Source organism: Sarcophilus harrisii, chromosome 2 (assembly GCF_902635505.1).
Source record: "Sarcophilus harrisii chromosome 2, mSarHar1.11, whole genome shotgun sequence".
NCBI lineage: Eukaryota > Metazoa > Chordata > Mammalia > Dasyuromorphia > Dasyuridae > Sarcophilus > Sarcophilus harrisii.
In genome coordinates, this window is record NC_045427.1 from 113,647,234 (window position 1) to 113,661,159 (window position 13,926).

General features: G+C 35.6%; 1 protein-coding gene across 2 annotated transcripts in view; it reads right to left on the reverse strand.

The window, feature by feature from the left end:
* ROCK2 (Rho associated coiled-coil containing protein kinase 2) overlaps positions 1–13,690 on the reverse strand; it is a 125,304-nt gene extending 111,614 nt beyond the window's left edge. The window contains exon 1 of one of the 2 annotated variants that reach the window (XM_012540157.3): positions 13,464–13,690. In XM_012540157.3, the coding sequence (XP_012395611.1) occupies positions 13,464–13,601 (138 nt within the window). In that variant the 5' untranslated portion in view covers positions 13,602–13,690. The remainder of the gene's footprint in view (positions 1–13,463) is intronic. The other variant, XM_012540158.3, reaches the window with a different exon arrangement.
* Positions 13,691–13,926: the final 236 nt, after the last annotated feature.

Sequence of the window (13,926 nt, forward strand, 5' to 3'; positions counted from 1 at the left end):
TCAATTTTCTGGGACTTCTTAAATATTTTATTGCATTTCAAAAAATAAAAAGCAAAATAAAACTGTAATGCTTCTCTGTTTACAGAGATGTTTAGGATTTCTTTTTATAATCGATAATTTCTTAGAGAGAAATCTGGTACCTTTCTGTCTTGTAGAATCCTAAAAAGAGTTGTGGCATTGAAGAAAATTTCTTCCACCTTAAAAAAATTAAGAAAAAGATAGAACCCACTCTCAAAGAGCTCATATTCTAATGGGGTTGAGAAAACGCATGAAAGTAAATTTAATCTCAAGACAAATGGAAAGGCCCAGCAATCTTCAGGTTATAGTACTATACACAGAATCAAATTTTTAAAAAATTGTGAATAATGGGTTTAATCGGATTTGAGAAATAGGAATGAAATAGAAACTGTTAATCTTTGTGTGAGAGAGAGAGAATTAAGAGGAGTGTGTATGTGTAAATGTACAAGCTAAAGTTTTATGTATGCAGATATGTATATGGATATATATGGATGGCTGTGTGTATGTGTGTGTGCGCATATACACACACACACATTAAATAAATGAAAAGAGCAAATCCCTTATAAAACAAATCAAAAATTTGAATGACAGTTCAAGTTTAAACCAATTCAACATTATTAATCAGCTGAGAAAAAACTACAATTCATAAAACCTAATATAACAATAAGTTTTTTATGGTTCTGTTGTTCCAGTCATGTCTGACTTTGTGATCCCAATTGGGTTTTTTTGGACAAAGATACTTAAGTGGTTTGCCTTCTGCCCATTTTACAGATGAGGAAACAGACAAACAGGGTGACATAGAGCTAGTGTCCAAGTGTCCAAGGTCACAATTGAATTCAGAAAGTTGAATCTTCCCGATCCAGGCCCTACACTCAATCATTGCACCACCTACATGCCCACTATCTGGGATAACATAGCACAATTAGATATAAGCAAAAAGCTATCAAGACCAATAGATGTCAATATTAAGCCCTCCAGATGGAGAAAGAAACACAAGCCTAGGTTTCGTGGAAGGTTCTGATTAAAACTTGTTTTTACTACCATTCATCATTAACAACATTTAATCCTATGAACATATTTACTGTCCATATTCTATTTGTCCTGAGGTACTCATGAAACAATTGTACTGATGAAACATTATTCAATAGAGGCAGCAAGACAAAGAACTATAGAATTGGAAAACTGAGAATTCCCTTGATAAAATGACAAAGGTTATCTAACACCAGATAAAAGTCCCCTTTAAGTTAAATCTTTCTCAAGAAGTCTTTGATACAGCTCAAAAAATAACTCAACATCCTTTTGACTTTCCCATCCAATTTTATCTTAGTTAGTGTAGAGTGAATTTGGACTAACAAGATATTGTGATGTCATTTTAGTCCTCTTAAAGCATGGGAAGGATAAACAACAATAAAAAACATGTTTTATTCCAATATGTACATTTCTTTTTTTTTAATTTTATTTTATTTTTTAATAATTATAACTTTTTATTGACAGAACCCATGCCTGGGTAATTTTTTACAACATTATCCCTTGAACTCACTTCTGTTCCAACTTTTCCCCTCCCTCCGTCCACCCCCTTCCCCAGATGGCAGGCAGTCCTATATATGTTAAATATGTCGCAGTATTTCCTAGATACAATATATGTGTGGAGAACCAAACAGTTCTCTTGTTGCACAGGGAGAATTGGATTCAGAAGGTATAAATAACCCGGGAGGAAAAACAAAAATGCCAACAGTTTGCATTCATTTCCCAGTGTTCTTTCTTTGGATGTAGCTGCTTCTGTCCATCCTTGATCAACTGAAACTGAGTAAGAGCTTCTCTTTGTCGAAGAAATCCACTTCCATCAGAATACATCCTCGTACAGTATCATTGTTGAGGTATATAATGATCTCCTGGTTCTGCTCATTTCACTTAGCATCAGTTCATGTAAGTCTCTCCAAGCCTCTCTGTATTCATCTTGCTGGTCATTTCTTACAGAACAATACCAATATGTATATTTCAATACTGCTTAAGGTCACAGATGGTTTTCATTTTTGCCTCCGTATCTGTTGCATCCAGCAAAATACATTCAGAAAGTCCTTGCTGAACTAATTCACTTTTGCCCCATGAGCTTGTTAATAAGAATTCAAATCTCAGGTTTATTGACTCCAAGTCAATTTTGGCTTCAAGTATACTATGTCTTTTGTCTAAGCCTTTGCACATAACTGAAATAAAGGCAGCTAGATGTAGGGCATGAGTAGAATCCAGCTTCATCCATTTATTGGTTATGTGACCCATAGCAAATCATTTAACCGTTTGCCTCAGTTTCCTCATCTGTCAAATGAATGAGAAGGAAATGGCAAACCACTTCAATATCTTTGCCAAGAAATTTACAAATGGGATCATAAAGAATCTGACAAAAACAAATGCATGCTAATTCACTAATATTGTATTACCATTTAAAAGCCACTTGCCCTGATACTGTCCCCTCAATGAAAACAAGGAAAAGTCTGCCACTGTCTTCCATAGGACAAGACACACACGTATATACAAACACACACACACATATATATATATATATATATATATATATATATAGCTACACACATACACGCAAAGCACACATTCTATATTAACACATTTCAGTCTTGCCTCCTCCAAGCTTAAATAATCCCAGATTCTTTACCTTCTTATTATGACAATTCTTTAAAAAAAACAAAAAACAAAAAAACACTGTAAATGATGAAATTATTTATGGGCATTTGGAAAAAGTTATAGGATCATAGATAATAAAGCTGAAAGGGACTTAAGAGGATATCAAGTCTAACACCTTCACTTTATAGCTGTGGAAAGCAAAAAAAAAAAAAAAAAAAAGATTGTGACTTGGACAAAGACATAATAATAACAGAAGGATTTAACCCTACATCTTTTGACCTAATCAGTGCCAGTGCTCTTTCTACTATACCATTCTAGGATCTCAGAATAACATTTATGTAGCACTTTAAAGTAATCACTGGAATTATGAATTATTCATTTTTAACTATGAATAAATTATACCCGGCTACTTCAATTTCTTTTTTAAAAACAATATTCCTAGAAGTTCATCTAATCTATAACAAGCACATAACTAAATCTTTTATGATGTTTTTATGGATGATAAAATGACAGCTGAAAGAAAAACTTTTACATCCATCTGCATCTGGTTGAACAACTTTACCCACAAGGTTTTTCACACATAGTTTGAAATCAAGTTGAAAGGAATATCAGTGTTCTGCCTCTGTGCCTAAAGCATTTTTATCAATTTTTAAAATAAAGATATACCTACCAAATTCACAGAGGATACAAAGGTATGAGAAAATAAAGACGATCTCACCCAGTTGGGATACTGGACCAAGATGAAATGTTATAAATGTAAAACTCTGCATTTAGGTTCAAAGAATCAAAGTCAAAGAAATCTAAGCTTAATGTGAGAGAGTGTTATGTAGTAGCTAAGAATGGGAAATCCTATGCGACTAGTAGTAACAGGTCTAAATCATGGGAAAAAGGATTTAATCTCTAAACTAATCAGACTAATCTGAAGTATTATATTCAGCTAGGTGATAAATAGCTTTAGAATCAGAAAGGCCTGAATTCAAAATGTAACTCGACACATATTTAGTTGTGCAAACCTGAGAAAATTGCTTTACCTCTCTAATAAGCCTGATTTTTCATTTGCAAAACAAAACTAGTAATAGCTCCTGACTTACAGAATTATTGTGAGGATCAAATGAATGCATATATGCATAGAGCTCTGCAAATCTTAAAGCACTATACAACTTGCAATTATCACTAACTTCACAAAAATACTAAAAAAGTACAGGGCATCTAAGGATGATAGCAAATAGCAAAAAATTTGGAAACTATGAGTCAGATAATGTTTAGTTTTTTTTGTTTGTTTTGGGATTTTTTTTGCTGAGGCAATTGGGATTAAGTGACTTGCCAAAGGTCACACAGCTAGGAAGTGTTTAGTATCTGAGGCCAAATTTGAACTCAGGTCTGATATTCTATCCACTGCACCACCTAGCTGCCCCTGTTTAGTTTTTTAAGTGTGTTTTATTAGGAAAAGAAAGAAAAAAAACTAATGAGAAATAGTCATATCTAAATGGGCGAAAAGCTATTATTACATACTAGGAACAAGCTTAGTGAATGTTGCTCCAGAAGAAAAAAATAAAGCAATCAGTTGAAGTAAGTGACTTAAGGAAGCCATTTAACTTATCTAGGCCTAAGCTGCTTCTATAAGTGAAAGAACTGGACTAAATAAAAACTTCAAGGTCTTTTTCAACCCTAAAGTAGCTAAAAGAATATAGATTTCAACTCAATTCAAGAACAATTGATTAAAACTATCCAGTAGTGAAATGAGATACTTCAAGAGTAATATTCCCATTAACTTACACATGTGAACAGATATGAGATAAAAATTGCTATACATAAAGTCTTTATTTGTCTATACACCATTCAAAGCAATAAGGGTATCTAGGCAAAAATGTGAATTAAGTTTAATTTTTTTCTTTGGAATGACTTGTCTAAAAAGAGACTGGGTTTGTATGTCTTTCAACTTTAAAGCATTCAGAAGCATATTTTGTTTTCTCAGGTGTATTTGTTGTGTTGTGGCAAGTGGAAACTCCCAAAACACAAGTAATTCTTAACAGTGGAGAAGTATGTGTGTGAGTGAACACACAAGTATTTAAACACACAATAGCTAAGAAAGAAGAATGTAATAGGGGTATCGTAGTGTTTCTGTATGGGCCCTGGAGTAAGGGGGCCCTAAGTTCAAATCTGGCTCAGACAGTTGATGCTTATTAATTGGGTTACCCTGGGCAAGTTACTCAAGGGAGGAAGAAAGAAAGGAAGGAATGAAAAAGGAACAAAGGGATGAAAAGAGAGAGGGCACAGAGAAGGCAGGAGGGAGGAAGAAAGGAATACAAATCCTCTCTTTTTTCTGATCTATTTTATTCAAGACAACTGAGAAATAGTGAGAATATTTACTAGGAAGCTAGGGCAACTGACATTTCATTCTAATCCACATTCACTATAACCTAGTGTTCCATTCACAATATGAATTTAAGTTTTAGATCATAACAGGGCTCAGGAAAACCTAGATAAAAATTATCTTAATCTATCAACTTTTGATTCTTGGCAGCTCCGAGAGATTACTGGCAAACATGTATGAATAGAATAACTGAGGTCAACAAGAAGAGGCAGTGGAAAAAAATAAATATTTGTATCTTCTATCTTTGTCACTTAGTATTTACATGACCTTTACAAGTCACTTAACTTTTCCAAGTCTCAGTTTTCTCACCTGTAAAATAAAGGGTAATTTTATTTTACCCTACATAACCTAAGATCCCTTGCATTATTTATAATTCTATGAAGGTTAGAGTAGAGGTAGACAAAAAATGCAACATACTACTTCCATGGAAAGAAAAACAAACTTATCTCTATTGCTAGTCTTACAACTACCTTCAAATTCTTTCAAGCATCTGTTTACCTCTCCTCTCAACACAACTAAAACTGACTACTATCAATTCATACTGTAGCATAACTTTATTTCAGAACCAGGGTTACTAGAAAACTATCCTATAACTGCTGTTGATAGAAAAGCATGTATCCTAGCTAACTAAGATACTAACAATTAAGATACTGTACCCATTGTCTTGTATACCACAAAACATTTTTCTATAATATCATACTTTTAAAAATAATGTGAATAATTTCTGGAAAAGATGTGACCTTTTTCTCACCAGAGAGTAGAAAGCAGGGAACAAATGAATTTTTTCTAGGAAGTGTCAAATCTGACGGCACTAAAGTTAGGTCTGAAAGAGTGCTTAAGGTCAACCTTAACAGCACACACAATCATCTATAAACAAAGAATTTTTTTTCTTCAGATGAGCATTAGAGCATTTATTATACATAAATGTTATCTGTCATCATCCTACCATGTTGCTGCAGAGATATAGGAGAAACATGGCTATTGGAAAATCAGACCCATTATCTCTTACAATGAAAGTAAAAAAGATTAAGATTAAACTAAAGAGTACATCAAGAAAAAATGCAACATTGATCCAATTCTCATATTGTATAAGAAGTCAGTACAAATGATAACTAAAATTCATTACAGCTTTAAATTCTATGATTCTACAGTTCTTCACACGTCCTTGTCAATGTTCATATAAAAAGATTTATTTCCAATTCCCTAAGGATTTTAAGAATTAAAGGATTTCTAATGCAAGAGGAATTTGGGGATGCTTTTGGAGGATACGAGAAAATCTTATATTTGTTTGAAATGAAAATGTTCTCTTTCAGTGAATTGAACTTCAGCAAAGTGGTGAAATGAACCCCACAAGACTAAAAGAGATGAAACAAATGAGGAAACAAGAAACTGTAACAGTTATCCTAACTTGGATAGCAGAATTCCTACACCTTTATAGAAGTAAACTGTCTAATAAATATATTTTTAGCAAGAAACAAGATAGCAGTAAGAGCACTGAATTTGGAATCAAAGACCTGATTTCAACTTTTGTCTCTGCCACTTCCTGAGTGACCTGGAGCCAGTTATTTAAACCTCTGGGCCTCAAATTCCCCCTCCTCTAAAATAAGTGTATTCAACTAGTTCATCTTTAGCATCCCAGCCATATGGTCAACCAATAAGATAGTTCACACTATCACCTGCAAATGCAGATTTTATTTTCTACCTGTGAGCATGACAGCTAACAATATTTTACCACAACAAAACTTTGCAGAAGAAGTTTTGTTACCTCAAACACTACTTCAAACACTACTTCTCCTCTAACCTCGGAGACAATTTAGGATCTGATTTGACCATAAGCTTGGAGAACAGCAATGCCCCTCTCTCAACCCATTCAACTGGCCTTGTTTCCAGCCCAAGGCTCAAAGCCATTGTTCAAAGGAGCAAATTCTAAAAAAGAAACCCACCTTACCAACAAGTGTGATGGAATTTCCCCCAACAGCAGGTAAGCCCTTAAGAGTGGCAGCATCCTGCTTTCAGGCAACCCCCACAGCCAAGGAGTAACCTCATAAAGATTTGGTCTGGCAACTGATTCTGAAGATGCTATTGCCACAACTACTAAAAAAAAAAAAAAAAAAAAAAAATCCTCATCACCAAAATCTTTGGGGTTGTCAAATGGTTCAACATCAGAAATGAGTAGAAACTGCAAATAGACATTACTATCTGCTTTACAGTTGTACATTAAAGACTATGGAAACGTTCTTCTGACTTTCAGCTTTTATGATTTGCAGGTATGTGAATTGATCATTTACCATATTAAAGACTGTGAGCTGGCTGCCACTCAGTTATCTAATTAATATAAGTCCATATATACATTCTCATTATTTAGTTTATGAATTTGTTTTATTGGAAAGTATCATTCAGATATAAATTCAGTGGAAAAAATATTGGACTAGGAGTCATGAAACTTTAGTTCTGTCTCTCCCATTAAATAAAAGATCCTATTTGTAGCTGGCAAGTGCTTCAAATATAATAAATGCTCAACGTTTTGGGTTTTTTTCCATTCATTCATATAAATTTTCTCTTTCACATTTTGATATGAGGCAATAGTTCAAAGCACAATAAGTATAAAAATGTGCAATGTAGTTGGTACACATTCAAAGCATCCTCACACTATTATTGTTAAACTAGTATCTAAAAGTTAAAAGGTAACAAGGAACCCTCCCAATCCCAGCCTACCTCCCACATCTAACAACAGTACTACTGATGATCCTGAGGCTCTTTTACTTATGCCATTGTACATGCCAACAAGTACAAAATCCAACCGTGTATCATATACTACCCCACAACCCTTTAAAAACATATGCCCTCACAACTATCAGTGATTTCTACTACCTTTTCCCCTATATAACACTTGCACAAATATTCCCAAAAGAATCAAGCTTCCTAAGGATAAATTCTATTAATGTTGTCTTTGTATCTCTAGCACATCTAGCACATTGCCTTGCACAAAATAGATGACTAATAAATTTTGAATCAACTGAGTCCAGGAATCCTCCTTATCTTGTCCTTATCCCTTGAGATCTGCTCTCTGAAAATCTAAGGGTGCATGTCAGAATACATCTAACTTTCCTCTCTTTTAAAATAAACTTTAAAATGGCTTTCCTCTCCTCTGTTATCTTATTTCTCAACATGAGAACATATAAATGAAATTGCATTAAAAATTTACTTATTTTTATCTTTCAAATTTTTTAAGATAAAGAGGCAGCAAGGTGGCGCAGTGGATAGAACACCAGTCCTGAAGTCAGGAGGACCTGAGTTCAATCTGATCTCAGACACTTAACACTTCCTCACAATGTGACCATAGGCAAGTCACTTAATCCCAATTGCCTTGGCCAAAAAAAAAAAATAATAATAATAAAGACAAAGCATTATAGATTTTTAAAGCTTTAAAAAATATTTACAAATCAACTAGTTATAAATTTCTCATTTGATTCAATTTAGACCCAGAGAGATCAGATAAATATAGCAAAGTTGTTATATAGAAATTTAATGGCAAAGTCAGAACTAAAGTTTCATGACTCCTAGTCCAATATTTTTTCCACTGAATTTATATCTAAACGATACTTTCCAATAAAACAAATTCATAAACTAAATAATGAGAACATATATATGGACTTCTATATTAATTAGATTACTGAGTGGCAGCCAGCTCACAGTCTTTAATATGGTAAATGATCAATTCACATACCTGCAAATCATAAAAGCTGAAATTTGTATAGCACTTTATAATTTAAGTGTTTGTATAAATGAGCTCATTTTAGATTCAAAATATTACTGCAAGGTAAGTAGTACAGGTATTATTACCTTCAATTTGCAAATACAATAAAGTAAAATGTGTGAAGATATTTTATGCTTTAAATTTCAATATTTAAAATTATTTCTTACCTACTCTCTCCTCCACAAGCTTGGAAAACAGTTATATTTTATCCAAGAATTCCATGGGTTACTATTAATCAAACTTTAGATAAAATCAATATTTCAATGAGACCCAGCGTAATATAGTACAAAGAACACTATAATTTGGGAACAATAAAATCTAGGTGAAATGTTGCACCTCCTATGTGTAATCTTGCACAAATATGTGTAACCCTGAAACTGGTCAGTCAGTATTTTTTGAGCAATTACTACATGTGCCAGGAACTATGTATGTTAAATGAGTAAAGGAGGAGATGACAAGAAGACATCTAAATGACCTGGAATGAGAAACCGGGGAAAAGAGAGCAATCTCTGTGAATGGCCTCTTAATTCTTCAGAGAAATATGAGACGATTCTCAGCTGAGAGTTGGTTGAGGAAGAAATTACAAAGGAAATCAATAAACATTTATTAAGCACCTACTATGTCCTGCACAAGTCCATGTCAAAATTGCCTCAGATGTAAAATAAAGATAACAATTTTATACTGTTGTTCAGAAAGAACTTCAAAAACAGCAACATGTTACATAAACATGCATCTCTGTCAATAAAAAGTTACTATAATAAAAAAAAAAGAAAAAAAGAGAAAAAAAAAAAACATGAATCTGATGATGACGAAAATGAAGAAAGGATCTGGTGGTCCACATATTCCTTTGAATTTTTTAACTGTTTTAATTTTAAGGAGCACAAGATTTCAAAAGAAGTATAAATTCTCTGGTATAATATCAAAATAGAATATCTTTTGCTAAAGCATTTTTAAAAAGCAGCATAAAATCCTAACAAAACTACTCAAATAAACAGATCTTTCCCCAAAAGTTGACTTTAAAATCCGGATACTACAAAAACAAATGTTTTTTGAACATTACAATTCCATCAAAAACCTTTATCTCATATTGACAATCCCAATTATTTTGAAACCTCTTCTTTTATCTCCAAGCAATATCAAATTGTTTTAATAACCACTGCTAACATTATAAATGTTAGTTGCAAAGTGCTTCAAATATATTCCTTATAAAAACTCCATTTTACAGATTAGGAAACTGATGTTCAATGATTAAGTGACTTATGTCAGGGTAAATGGCTAGGAAGAGTCTGGCATAAAGTAATCTCCCTAGAAAATAATAATTTGGTCTCTACAATCATTTCTAGCCTGTAGTTAGGTGATTTTAGTTTAGTATTCAAAATTATTTAGCAAAAAAATATTCTGCCAATGAAATAATATTCTTCTTAGGACAAAGTAAAAAATTCTCCTTGATTTTTATTAAGGCCAAACTAGTAACCTAACCAGGCTATCAGCAGCATATACATGAAAATATACTCAGGAAAAAAAAACAAAACAAAACATTGTGCATCTGTTCTATACATACAATTCTGCTTTTTACAATCTTTTTACACTCTTCCAAAGTAACTTGGCTATGGAACCCATTGGGGTTTGAAACATACTAAAATAATTTATAAACGCAGCAGGGGTAGTGAGAAGTAGGGAGTAAAGTACAAGGGAGGGAATGGAAACTGTGAAGCAAATAGGAAATTAAACTTATTTTCAGGCCTCACCTCCCAAAATGCCACAAGTATTTTCTACACATAATTACTAATTTTAAATTATTTGGAGGGGGAGGGATATTTTTAAAAATTTCTTCTGTTGAATTTACTAATAATGTTTTATACTATATCCATTAGAAAACTACTTCAAAATTTCTCTTGCTAAAAATCAAATACTTAAAAAAAAAAAACTAAACACTCATCATCTTTCTTTGACAAATCTAAAGGAAAAACATGCAAAGAAAGGCAATTTTACACATGGAATTGAGAAACAACCCTGGGGCAAAAAATTATCTGGATTGTACTTTGCATTTGAAAATTTCAAATCTTTAAAATTAAATAGTTATCAGTATCCATAGAAACATGTTTCAAAATAGACTTATAACAAGTTTTCCTTTTCATCATTTAATTAATACCAACTACTATATAGAGCTAAAGGGTAAAACTTAAACACTTAAAATTTCAAAATTAAAATTAAAATTTTAGTTCTAAAAAAAAAAGCATTCCAAGAGAATTTTAATTTGATAGTCTATCATTGTAGACCTTTAATTTTATTCAATTAAAATAACCAAAGCAATGAAAGTGCAGTTTTTCACTACTGATACAATGAATGTCAAATTAGTAAATAGTTAACAGTATCCTTATATGCAAACATCCACATTTCAGTGTAAAAGGGAATGGATTTAGGCGTCATTGGCCCCGGAATTGAATCCTCCAGTCCCACATTTATTAGCAATGTCACCAAAGTACTTTACCTCTCTATACAATACTCCCTAACCTAATAAGATTGTTGTCAGGATCAAAGAAGAAAGTATTTTGTAAAGTACTTTTGTAAACTTTAAAGTACCACAAACCAATAATCAATAATTATTACAATAGTAGACTCAGTAAATATTATGCTAATAAATTAACAATTGAATTAGAAGTACTGTAGGTGAATGTGATGTTTTATAAATTTATGAAAGTGGAAGTGGAAGGTACTGCCATCTAGTCCAAACTCTTTTACAGATGAGAAAATGAAGCCCGACGTTTTCCCAAGGAAATTAGAATTGAGAGGATTTGAAGACAAGTTTTCTGTGTCAAGGAATCTGTTCATAAAAATTTTAATTTTTAGTAATTTAAAATCATTTAGCATAATATTATCTTCTTAGTGTAAATGAGCCTAAATCCAACCTTAAAATAGTCCAATAATAACCATCATCATCTCGAAAGACTGAAATAAAGCAAAGTGTAAAAAGATTTTGACCAGAGGTTAAGTATTAACCTGATTAAAGTTTCAGATTTGCCTTACTATTTTTAAATGATCTTTCTGGCCTTAGGTCAAAGTTTTCCCAGCAAAATACCAAAGTGAAAAAGCTGGGAGTACAGCCCAGACACAATTCTTTCCCCTCTAGCCTAGGAAAACTCATGCCCTCTATGAAGTCTATCCTATTCTAAGCCAGCACTTCCTCCAGCCAGTCGGGTCACGTGGTCAAGCAGTCCAAGCAAAAATTTGAAAACATGAAAAGAAAACTTCAAACGCTACTGATACAATGCAGCAGATCGCTACACCCAGCACATTACATAGACACAAGCTGCTCAGTCAATTCCAGCTCTTTGGACAAATAGGACTGAGTCATTCTGCAAATGACTCCAACAGCCTCAAAGGATAACTGCTTGTAATAAGAAGTCAGTCAAAGGAAAGAGGAAGAGAAACAGTTTTCCTCAGGATGTAGTCATCAGGCATCTACATTGAGACTAATATCTCCAATATTTTCAGACCTTGAAGGAGAGGGGGCCAAAAATCTCAGTAACTCTAGTCAGAGGGATAGTCTAACATTCAAAAGGACATTTTCTGCCTTCTTTTCCAATCCAGGAAATAGAACCCTCATTCTTTCCCCCACAAGCACCTCAAAACCATAACAAATTGTCACAATCTTTAACCTTAACAAAAATAAGAAGGAATCATGCAATCCATTCTATATTTTTCATTTCAAAAGCAAATGCCCTCCTTACTGGATGATTCAAGAGTCAATTATCGACCCTTACTTGTTTATTAAGATGGAACTGAGTCTGATGTATTTGGAAAGTGATGGGGTACAGGAAGATTTCGTCCATTCTACAGTTCAAAACTGACTCAATGTCTGGCGCAACAATTCTGAGAACAATTTGAAGTTGGGAAAATTCAAAACACGTAATGTTAACATTATAGGATATTCAAGAGATGCATAAAAACATTTAAGACTTTTATCTTCCCGTGATCCAACATAAAGTTGGTTAAGAAAAAGGTTAGGTAAACAAGACTAAAGGAAGGGGGGAAGGGGCGGGAGCAGAGCTGATCTCAGTCAAGTTACCTATACATTAACAATTAGGTCTAGAAAAGACTTAAGGAGGAGTCTCTCTAACCTGGAAACGCAAGTCTCCTACCCCAGCCCCTAACTGTGAGCCATTCCGAGAGTAGTCCATTCCTCATCTGGCGTGAGGTTCTGGCCTTTGGGGGCGACACTTCAAGGCGCAACCTTTATTCCCAGAGATGTGGTTCAGATAAGGGTCCCCCCATTCCGGCCTTAAAAACAAACGGCATGGAGGTGGAGTAAGAGGGGAGTAAGACGAGTCGTGCCTTAAGAGGTCCCCATTTTCAGACAGTGTTAGAGGTGATGGAATACGGAGTGGGGTTCCAATGTTCCGACTAGAGTTGAGGGCAAAGGTTAAGGGAGGAGGAAAACTGGGGTCCCTAATTTTATTTCAGGCGGCAAAAGGTGGGGAAAGCTGGAAGTTAAAATGAGAGTCCTCCGCGGCTGGGGGGGAGAGAGGGGAGGAATGGCAGGATAGGGTGGGGCGGGGAGACCGACGCTGAGGGCAAAGGAAGGGTCGGGGATAAGGGGGTCGCCCGTCTGAGCTGCCAAGCCCCGCGCCGGGCCGAAACAAAGCTGCCGCCGCTCCCTCCCCGCCCGTGCCCGCTCACCAGGAGGCTCTCCACGTAGATGGGGGAGCGGGGGTCCCAGAGCAGAGCCTCCAGCAGCCGCTGGCGGTTCTCGAAGGCCCAGTCCCACGGCACTACCTCCGACGTGCCAGACATTTTCTCGGCCGGCGGCTGGCTCATCCTGCTCCCGCCTCCAGGGCTTGGGGCTCGGGGCCGCCCCCCCTCGCCGGGGCCTAGCGCCGCCCAGACGCGGCTGGCAAGGGGCTCGGCCTGGGCCGGCCGGGCTCGGGCTCGGGGCCGCTCCCTGTCTCACGGGCCGTCTTCTGGACTCCCGCCCAGTCGCGCCAGCATCCACGGGGCTCGACCCGGGCTCGTCCCGCTCGGGGCGCCGCTCCCTGGCGGAGGGTGGGCGGGAGGAAAGTAAAGCCGCCGGCGCTGCCGCTGCGCTCCCGGTCCTCCCGGGCTGGACGCGACGGGACGGTGCTGGCCCGGAGGCCGCCGCTGC